Below are 10,799 nucleotides of genomic sequence, written 5' to 3' on the forward strand. Positions count from 1 at the left end.
ACACAGAAGTTAGTGAATGAGTAGTGTGATCCAGAAAAGCTATGGCAACTCCAGCTCAACAGGCATTAGACAACACATTGTGCACTTACCTGAACAACCCCAAAGATATTGTTGAACTGGAATTTAAATGGAAAAATCAAGAAAAAGTGAAAAGGAGCTCAAATAAAATGCAAAAGCAAATAAAAAGATATTCCATAAATGCATAGACTGTAATGGATTGAATAAATGCCAGCATCTCTAAACAAAGCTAAAAAGTATGCTTGTTAGCAGAATTAACTGGTTCTGACAATTTTATGGAGTCTATGGACAGCACGTTTTTAATTTCAAACACCTGGTTAAGTATGAAAAAGCATAACTCAAATATCTCAAAGCCGAAAGTACAAGCATGAAGCTCAAAAAATGCTGCTCCCTGCAGCTATCTATGCACCAAAAATGTCATGATTTACTATAGAAGAATGAAATTAAGAGCAGATGATCTATATATCCTGAATATGAGTATAAGAGTGGCATTATGTGCTGAGGGTGTCTACCTCTGCTTTTGGCCGCTTCTTTCAGGCTGGTCATGACATGTGGGGGAATGCTTTCCAAGACAAATCTTCCCTCTAGTCCTGGATAAAGTGACCTAGAAATAAAAATCAAATCACAGTGATAGTCTTATAAAATATTCGTAATACTCTATTGTATAGAGTACAAGTTTACTCAAGGGGGTCACACACAAGAAGCACCACTAGGCGACGCGCTACGCAGCGACTTCAACGCACCAAGCCACGACTCAGGACATTGTTCTGCCGCGCCACAGAGCGCCATCCGATTAGTTTCATTTTAAATAGCATGCGAATGTGCATGTCTGGTGTGCGCGCCATGTCGCGGTGCATCCGGTGTGTGACGCCGGATCCCTTTAGGTGCATTTGAGCAAGGCACTGAGCCACCAATTGCTTCCTGGGAAACTAAGTAAATGGCTGCTTTTCAAAAGTGTCAAATTTAGATTAAAGATTGGCAAAGCTTTATGCTGTATTTATACAGATTAGATAGTTTACATTAAAAATCAAATAATAAAATACATTAAATCATAATATATTATTTATTTAAAGGCATAGTTCACCTAAAAATGAAAAGTTCCTCACATTTATGGTTCTATACCATTATGAATTGCTTTCTACTGTTCAACAAAAAGGAAGATATACGAAAGATAGTACAATAGATAGTACGATAGATAGTATAAAAGATAGTATGATAAATAGATAGTACGATAGATAGGTAGGTAGGTTGGTAGGTAGTTAGGTTGGTAGGTAGGTCGGTTGCTAGGTCGGTCGGTCGATCGACACCATCCCTTTAACACTAGAACTGTCAGGGATTATTTTAGTTTGAGCCCCAAGTGACTCTTGCAACAACATTTAAAACTACTGATACGCAGTGGAAATAAAAAGTCTACACATCCCTGTTAAAATACAAGGTTTCTGTGTTGTAAAAAAAAAAAGAAACCACAGTAAATAATTTTAAAACTTTTTGCACGTTTAATTTAAACTATAACCTGTACAATCACATTAAAAACAAACTCAAATCTTTTAGGTGTGGGGAACTAAAAATAAAAATTAAATTAAATAATGTGGCTGCATAACTGTGCACACCCTTTAATAACTGAGGATATGGCTGTTTAAAATTAAACAATCATATTCAATTTAACTTTAAATAGGAGTCAGTACACACCTGTCATCATCTAAAGCACATTTGATTGACCCAGAATAAAGTTCAGCTTTTCTAGTAGTTGTTTCCTGACATTTTCCTAGTTGCATCTTACAGGGAAAGTCATGGTCCACAGAGAGTTTCCAAAGCATCAGAGGGATCTCATTGTTAGTAGATATCAGTAAGGAGATGGGTACACAAAAAATATCCAAGGCATTAGATTAATTATGGAACATAATGAAGACCATTATCATCAAGACAAAAAGAAAACTGATTAAGAAGGCTACTAAAAGACCTACAGCAACATTAAAAGAGTTGCAGAAATTTCTGGCAATTATTGGCTATGTAAATCATGTGACAACAATCTCCCATGTTCTTCATATGTCTGGGTTATGGGGTAGAGTGGGAAGATGGAAGCCTTTTCTTACAAAGAATATACAGGCCCAGTTAAACTCTCCCAAGAGCACGTGGGAAAAGCTGTTATGGTCTAATGAAACCAAAGTTGGACATTTTGGTTATAGTTTCAAAAGTTCTGTTTAGCGCAAAAACAACACTGCACATCATCAAAGAAACATCATACCCACATTGAAGCATGGTGGTGGCAGCATCATGCTTTGGGGTTGCTTTTCTTTAGCTGGAGCAGGGGTCTTAGTAAAGGTGGAAAGAAATATGAACAATGCTAAATACCAGTTAATACTACAAGAAAACCTTCAGGCTTCTGCTAGGAAGCTGAAGATGAACAGGAACTTCATCTTTCAGCATGATAATGATCCAAAGCACACATCCAAATCAACAATGGAATGGCTTTACTAGAAGAAAATTCAAGTTTTAGAATGGCCCAGCCAGAGCCCAGACTTAAATCCTATTGAAAATCTGTGGGGTGATCTGAAAAGGCCTGTGCAAAAGAGATGTCCTCGCAATCTGACAAATTTGAAGCATTTTTGCAAAGGAGAGTGGGCAAATATTGGCAAGTGAAGATGTGCCATGGTCATAGATCGTACTCAAAAAAGACTGAATGCTGTAATAAAATTAAATTGTGCTTTAACAAAGTATTACTTTAAAGGTGTGTACACGTACGCAATCACATTGTTTTTTTTTTTTTTTTTTTAAAGATTTGAGTTTGTTTTTTTGCAATTGTACAGGTTATATAATTTAAATTATTTAAATTAATTTATATATAATTAAATAATTTATTGTGTTTTTTCACAACATAGAAACTTTGCATTTATCAGGGATGTGTAGACTTTTTATATCCACTGTATGCTTCACACTGTCAGACCATAGTATACGTTTTAAAGTAACTTCTCTTTAAATAACCTGTCAAATACACATAAAATTAAGACAAAAGCAACCAAACAAAAGTTCACATAAGATTGGCAATATTTGTGAATGTAAATCGGGAAGAAATGATATGTATCACTAGTAATAGATCTGTGCAAAATGTGAAAACACACTAATTACACAACTCAACCAGACTATGTCGACATTGGTGGGAAATCTTTTAAATCTGATCATTGTGATGCATAAATTTCCTAAAGAAAGCTCAGGTCTAGATTCACAGCATTTGAAGGAAATCAGAACCAGCACTTCATGATATAAAGAATAAGCTTATGTTTTTAACTTTGTAGATTATTCATTATGAAAAACCAGCAACATTATGTAGTAGGGTACGCTGAAGTATAAAAAGCTTAATAGGACCACAACACTTTTTTTGTAAATAAGCTAATTTTACAAGTCACCTAGAGACCATTAGCATCTCACTCCAAAAAATTCAAACAATGGGTTTCAATAATTTTCCTATATAAAGCTTGACTTTTTGTATTTAAAAATTAGAAGTTTGTCTTAGCTATGCTAAAAGTGCTCTTGCCAGACCTGGAGATAGAATGAATGGATTCAAAATTGTTAAAGCTCAACTGTAAAAGAGTGTTCCTGTAAATTGCAAATTTTGTACAACCTTGTTTTTGCATAGCAACATTTCCAGTACACAGAATGTCAATGTATGTGTTAGCCTGTACCTGGGATACTCCTGCGAGGCGATGTAGACAGCATCCTTGTCATTCACAGAAGACGAGAACACAGCAAAAGTCTCATCCTGTAAAGGCAGCAGCTCCAGTCCAATGAGGTCATTGTAGCAAGAATCGCTAAGAATGAACTCTAATAGAAGCAACTTCTCAGTAGAGGGCCCTTTGTGGCGACATTTCCTCAGAGTCTGACGCACAAAAGAAGGGGTCACTCTCCTCAGGCTCCCTGGCTTGGTGACAAACATGGTCAGTGCTTCATCGATATAGGCTGGCACTTGGGCCAACATCATCCCTGAGGTCTGGAGGTATTTGATAATGGTTCCTGCTGTGTCCATGCTTGAGTCCAAGTCGGAGAATACAGTTTCATCCACCTGGACCCAGCTCCCGCTTATCGAGTAGATGACCGGATGTTGAAGCAAGTCATTCAAGAGGGGTTCAAGAATGGGTTTCCAGCGAGGTCGAATTCTGTTTGGATCAGGCCAGGCTCCATAAATACCTCTGGGGGAAAGGGGAAAATCTTGGTCCTTCTTAGTTTGGATTCGCTGGATGGTCTCCATGATAAGTGTGAAGTAAGCCCTTGGGATGACGGTGACTATGAGAAGCTCATTCCAAAGAGCCGCCGGGTCCCTCCATTGGTCCACCTCCCGCCATTTAATGCTCCTACGATTGTCTGTCAATCCAAAGAAACCACTAACGTGGACCGGCAATCCTGTCATACTTTCTTCTCCAAGTGGCAAAGGGAGAAAACAAAAAGCGCGTCCTGAGAAACTAGAAGTTGCCCCTTTGTCCTCATCAATAAGAGTGAGTGGCAAGGCAATGCCAATGGTTGGGATAAACTTCAGGTCATCGGCAAGAGAATCCAGTTCACCGCACATGCCTCGTCCTCCCACGCTGTTACACACTAACCAGGTGGTTTTCTGAGTCTCCTTGGCAGTTTCATCCCGCGCTTCAATGGAGAGCTGGTAGGTGGCACAGGTGACCGAACTGCCCGGTACGCCATTACTGTAGCTATCTATAGCCTGTCCCAGGGTTTTTAGAGAGTTCGGCCTTTCCATCCTATCTTCTTGGCTATCGCTTGCTGTGACCTGGAAAAGCATCCGCTCTGTTCCATCTGATTCCCGTACATGCAGAGAGACCTTCTGCACGCTCTTTAGAAAGAGCAATACTGTGTCTGCATCGACTTTGAAGGATTCAAAGAGCTCCAGCACCTTCTCTTTATTGTAAATGTTGTTACTTAATTGTGAGGGTTTCATCCGGAGTGGAAAGCGAAAGAGTGTTCCTGGAAAGTTGCCATCTTTAATGGTTTTCTCTGAGCTGCCGAGCAAGCCAAAATAAGGGGAAAACTGATCGCTTAGCTCGGTTATTTCTTTTATGTCAGACTTCAGATTCCAGCACTGGCCAGACTCATGGACTCCAAACAACATCTGATGAGGGTCCAGCATCGCAATTTGATCCCCGCTGAATATACTAGGTACATCTATAAAAGATGGTACATTAATAGTAGTAGAATATTTTGGTCCATAATGAAATATATATACAAATGCATATACAGTAGATGTGGCTATTCAAATGTGGCTGCTCTCCATCAAGTCATTTAATTCATTTTGTTATCTCCACTGCTTAATAATATTTTCCATCCATGTTATTTTAAATCACATTTTGCTAATTGTGTTATGATTATCATGCATTATCATGCAAGGAGCTTTCCTGAATTGATTATCTGATGCACTATTGATCTTATTGTTCAAGTATGAGCAGGCGCAGCCATTTGAATCTTATTGGCCCCCCTTTACACTGGCAGTTAAATGTGACTCAATTCCAATTGTTTTGCTCATATGTGATCTGTTCAATGGCCAAGTAAACAGGAAAAAAAAATGCATACATTTTTAGACCATTTTTAGGTTTTAGGCCTCCTTCATATGTGGAAATAAATCAGACATAAATCGGATATGTGACAATGTGACTCATGTGTACAGGGAGATCAGATTTATTAAGGTAGGGGTGTCTAAACTCTGTCCTGGAGGGTTGGTGTCCTGCCGATTTTAGTTTCAACCCCAATCAGACACACCTGGGCAAGCTAATCAAGCTCTTGCTAGGCTTTCTAGAAACATCCTTGCAGGTGTGTTGAGGCAAGTTGGAGTTTAATCTGCAGGACAACGGCCCTTGAAGACTGAGTTTGGACACGCCTGTATTAAGGCATTCTGTTTTGTTCGTCATTAAAACTTGCGACAATGTAGTACTTTTTTGCGGTTTAATGACATAGAAGGAAGAGCCTGTGTGGAGACACCCGCGTGGTAAAAACGAAAGCGATCAGTCACCACAATTTGCTCCCACCAGACCTGAGATCTCTCTCATACCCACGAATTCCTCTGAATAGTGAAGGACACCATATATAAACCTTAGGCGCAAGCTGCGATGACGGCCCTTTCTCTCGACCTTGTCCTGTCCCTCAAAATCATTTTAAAGTAGAGCGATTTTTGCATATTTTACAGAGCTAAAAGCAAGACAATTTTTTCCATCATGGCTTGTGGTGCACAGATGATGGAACCCGCCTTCACACATGCGCAACGTCATAAATTGCATAGCAAATGTAAACACATGAATCAGATATGAGTCACAATTTAATATTAGATATAGGCAACAAATCAGAATTGGGTATTAAGACCTGACAGTGTAAACGGACCTTTGGCTCGAGACTTCCGGTCTCATTCACTTCCATTTAATTTTAGACGTTAAACAGCTCGTTATGCTGCTTGATGTTGCAAACATATATTTTCTTATTCTATGATTCTGCTTTGTCAGTATTGTCATCTACACACTTGTTTGTATAGCAAGTAGTTTGACCGTTTTTTTGCCATTTATAATTCCTAGTCATTTCTCCCATAGGACACTGAATTGGAAGTTCTAAAACAAGCACAAAAACGAGCGCACTTTCACATTGAAGAATGAGGTCAATTGTAGTTGTATTTTAAAAAATATTGTACTGCATAATAGACCATTTGAATAATGTAATAAAAGACTTTATTAGGCACCAAATATTTACTCTTTTTTCACCTGTTATGTGGTAGACAGAGTTAAATCCAATTCCAAATCTTCCCACTTTAAGAGGGTCTTCTCTTTTTCTACTTCGTGCAATTTCCTGAATACCATTCCAGTCTTCTGTGGTGAAGACGGCATCATTATAGACATACAAAGCTGTTCCTGTAGAAAAAAAACAAGATTTACAATTTTTTCAAGATTATTAACGTGCTTTAATCACTCATTCTTTTTCATTTTCAGGAACAATACAGAACATCCAATCTGCATGCTCATGTTACCCTGATATTGAGCCATATCATGTGACCACAGTGATTCCACTCCATACTCTGTCTCATCATATAAAAACTTGACCTCAGTGGCCCCAGCATCCTCTGCATTCTGAATCAGCTCCTGTACAGCAGAATCATCATGCAGTTGACATAAATTCTGTTACTATGCACAGCTAGATCAACAGTTATACAAAGCCAAACGTTATACAAAAATACAACATCATATGTTCTTACTTTTAGAATCTGTCCACCCTCTGGATATCTTCTCAAAATATCTTTTAAAAAATCAACCAAAGGTGGTGTAGTCTGACCAAACCTCCCTGCAAAAGAGCAAATACTTAGAAATAGCGCACAAACTGTAATACAAGAGAATGAACTGCAGTCATACTAATGCTATTAAAGATAAACCAGGTTTATTCATAAGTTTAATATAACCTATTTATTATGCTATTTATAAGAGTTGAAACTTTGACTCGATTACCTAATAGCTGTATCGACTGCAATCCATAAACAAATAAATAAATAATTTCGTGAACTAGCTTGACCAGCTAATTAAAAAACCCTGCCTCACAAGGATAATCTATTTCCAAATTGAACATTTTCCTGTAAATGATTGAGGACAGCCTTTGTCAATAGGGATCACAGTGAAGTAAAAAAAAAATTTAGTTTAGGCTTTTGTAAGACGCGAGATATCACAAAAATTTTGACAATTCAAACATGAGCCGAAAACGGAGACAATCGGCTCCACAACCCAGCAGGCGAGAATGCGGGATAAACCAGCTCCTCTCCTTTCCTCCATTTACATTTAAACCCTCTGCAACCTCTTTGTTCAACCACCCCTCTACATACTGTACTCACACAGAATGGTCATTACAAAGTCTGAATGTTCTATATCATCCCAAGTGACTTTATCTATAATGTTTGATATCATTTGAAATGTCTCAGTGCGACTGGTACAATGGTCCCATTCCCTCAGAAATAGACATAATCAAAACAATAAATATATGACTTGAGATATCTTTTGAACCACTGTGAAGGGTGTGCCTTTCCTATTAGCTGAAACTCTTCCACTAAATGCAAATGCCCCTTGTTATTCACTGTAAGAATTGAAATATTGCAAATATTCTGATATCTTTGACAATTCAAAACATGAGCTGAAAACAGAGACTGGTGACTTCACAACCCACCAGGGAGGAATGCGGGAAAAACCAGTTCCTGCTGCATTTGCATCGGAGTCTGCTTCATCCCCCCAACTCACACATATGGTCATTTCAATGTTTGAATGTTCTAGAATTAACCAAACTGACTTTAACTATCATGTTTGATATCATTTGAAATGTCTCAGTGCGATTGGTACAATGGTCTCATTCTCTCAGAAATAGACATAATCAGAACAATAAATATATAACTTCAGGCATCTTTTGAACCACTGAGAGGGGTGTGCCACTAAGTGTGAATGCCTTTTGTTCACACCCCCTTCCTTGAGGGAATTCTTGGATTATTTAAGGTAAGGCCTAAGAAAAGCTCAGGGCGATTCTGCCTAACCAGATCAGCCCATAACATGGCTTGTTCCATGTTATGTATATTTCAAAGTCAGGAATGCATCTTTTTCATCTTGGATTTATCTTTGATAATTTGATGTTTTGTATTGATCGTTTATGAATTGACTGATTGAATTGGCATAATACATTTACCTGACTAATAAATTGTTATGTTTTGAATGATTCAAACAGAGTTCGTGTTATTATCTTTAGTAGATTGTGGTAATTTCATAGCACCACAAGCCCCTGTTCAGGTTAGTAGCGGACTAGAACACGGTAGACGGAGCATTGCGGCACGTTACACGATGTCTCTAGAGCTCCGACTAACAAATTGGCATTTATTCATGTATACTTAGGCTGTAAAAGGATATCTAAGGGGATAGTCCTTCACCCGATAAACTTTTAATACTATTTAGATAGTATAGTGATTATTCAAAGTTACTACTAGTTTGAGTACGACTGGTCTGCTTAATTCTATAGTAATGATCGTTATATGACTAAATAGCTCTGTCTGATTTAGGAGGTAGCAGACCTATGGGGACCGCATAAAAAATATCCTAATCTGAGTAAGTAGGGTTCTGCCTTTTTAGGATAGCGGTCAATCGCCCCTGTTTAGTGACCAAGACTGACATGCTTGTGCTTAAGAAATTGTATACTCGGCCGGTACAAGATTCAGGATGTTATAGAGATCCCAATGAACGAGAATAACATAAAATGATGAACCGAAGAGAATATTCAATCATAATCTAAATTAATGTGAACGGAAATAAAATAACCTTCTCAATGTTTTAAAATTGGAGTCAGATATGAGTTAAGTTTAATATAAATCAACATTGTGCACTGGAAAGACCGAACATGCAGTGAACCTTCATCCACCATTGGATACCGTCATTGGACCAACTGGCTGGACCTTACAAAATGGTGACCCATCTCCGTGATCTCCCAACTCAGGCGAGTTACGTCTTTCCAGCACAAAATGGATTTATATCAACCAAGAGGTTTGGATCTTCTATTCTATCTTCAGCTGCTGTGGTAAGTCAATTCTTCTTTGCCTATTAGAAATGTTGAGGGAAAGCTGGACGCACCCTATATAAACACATTGATAGAATGAGTCGGAAATGCTCAAAAATGTTAGACCGGAATGCGTTATCCGGTGGGGTTGAGAATTAGACAAAACCACTTTGATTATCAGGGACATGATAACAGCAGTATAGAAAAACGCTATCCCTTGCTCTGAAATATCTCTTTGTCTGCTAGGCAGCAAGAGTTGAAGCTTAAATTGGAATAACATCATCCAAATTATATTCTGGGACTCAGTGGAGAGTCACAAATTAGATCCTAAAAGTTTGAATCAAAAATATCCATTGTTTTTAAATCTACTGTTTTATAAAAAAGAGAAAAATGGAAAAAAGGAAAACAGGAAAAAAATGGTTTAAGATTTAAAAACAATTGTAAACTTTTAAATTGGATTAATAACAACAGTCTGTTTAAAGGCATTTGCATGTGAAAAATAAAGGTGAGCAGAACAGAATGATTTGATTGCAAAAAAGACAAATAAGCTCTAATGAAAACTCTGCTTTTACAAATCAGAAATTTGCCATTTAAATTTAATGGGGATAAATTCAAATATGATGCTGATCAATTAAAATATCCACTATACTTTAATTTAATCTCGAAACAGACTAAATATAAAAGAAATTCTAAGATTTTAACTTTAAACCAGCCCTTAGACCTCCTAATTGCTCAAACCTTTTCATATTCAAATGTCCTGACAGAGAGCAGAGAAATCTCACCTCAGTGATAATAAGATGCTCAGAATGTGTTTGCTGTATTTGCATAAAACAATTACATTCTTCCATTTGGCCATAAGCCTTTACTGACCCTTTTGTTCTCCATGCAACCTAAAAGCAAACACAGCCCTGATCACAAGATAAAAGCATTAAGCTAAAATGCACTGCCATTCTAAAAACACTCTCCAGAGACCAGCTATAATTATATTTAATACATACTATTTTTAATATAATATAATTACATTAGGAATAAACAATAATGTACATTATATTATAATCGCCAATCATGGCACTAAAGACCAAGGGTGAAACATTCACCTTGAGGAGGTTTGCTTTCTTTATGCTTAATGAAAACACTGACAGAACTACTATAGCATAACTGATTGTAAACCAATAAAATCCTCGCTGAAAAACACCACCTACAATTAAAATTTGATCAGAGAATTAAACTCACCA

The 10,799-nt window shown here is 37.5% G+C and overlaps 1 protein-coding gene across 2 annotated transcripts in view; it reads right to left on the bottom strand.

The window, feature by feature from the left end:
- The window catches only part of sacs (sacsin molecular chaperone), a 53,528-nt gene that overhangs the window by 19,021 nt on the left and 23,708 nt on the right, over window positions 1–10,799 (bottom strand). Inside the window, exons 4-9 of one of the 2 annotated variants that reach the window (XM_009291501.5) lie at window positions 7,247–7,332; window positions 7,022–7,133; window positions 6,759–6,905; window positions 3,699–5,181; window positions 531–622; window positions 90–116 (exon numbers count right to left, since the gene is read on the bottom strand). In XM_009291501.5, the coding sequence (XP_009289776.2) occupies window positions 90–116; window positions 531–622; window positions 3,699–5,181; window positions 6,759–6,905; window positions 7,022–7,133; window positions 7,247–7,332 (1,947 nt within the window). The remainder of the gene's footprint in view (window positions 1–89; window positions 117–530; window positions 623–3,698; window positions 5,182–6,758; window positions 6,906–7,021; window positions 7,134–7,246; window positions 7,333–10,799) is intronic. The other variant, XM_009291502.5, reaches the window with a different exon arrangement.

This window comes from Danio rerio, chromosome 15 (assembly GCF_049306965.1).
Source record: "Danio rerio strain Tuebingen ecotype United States chromosome 15, GRCz12tu, whole genome shotgun sequence".
NCBI classification, from domain to species: domain Eukaryota; kingdom Metazoa; phylum Chordata; class Actinopteri; order Cypriniformes; family Danionidae; genus Danio; species Danio rerio.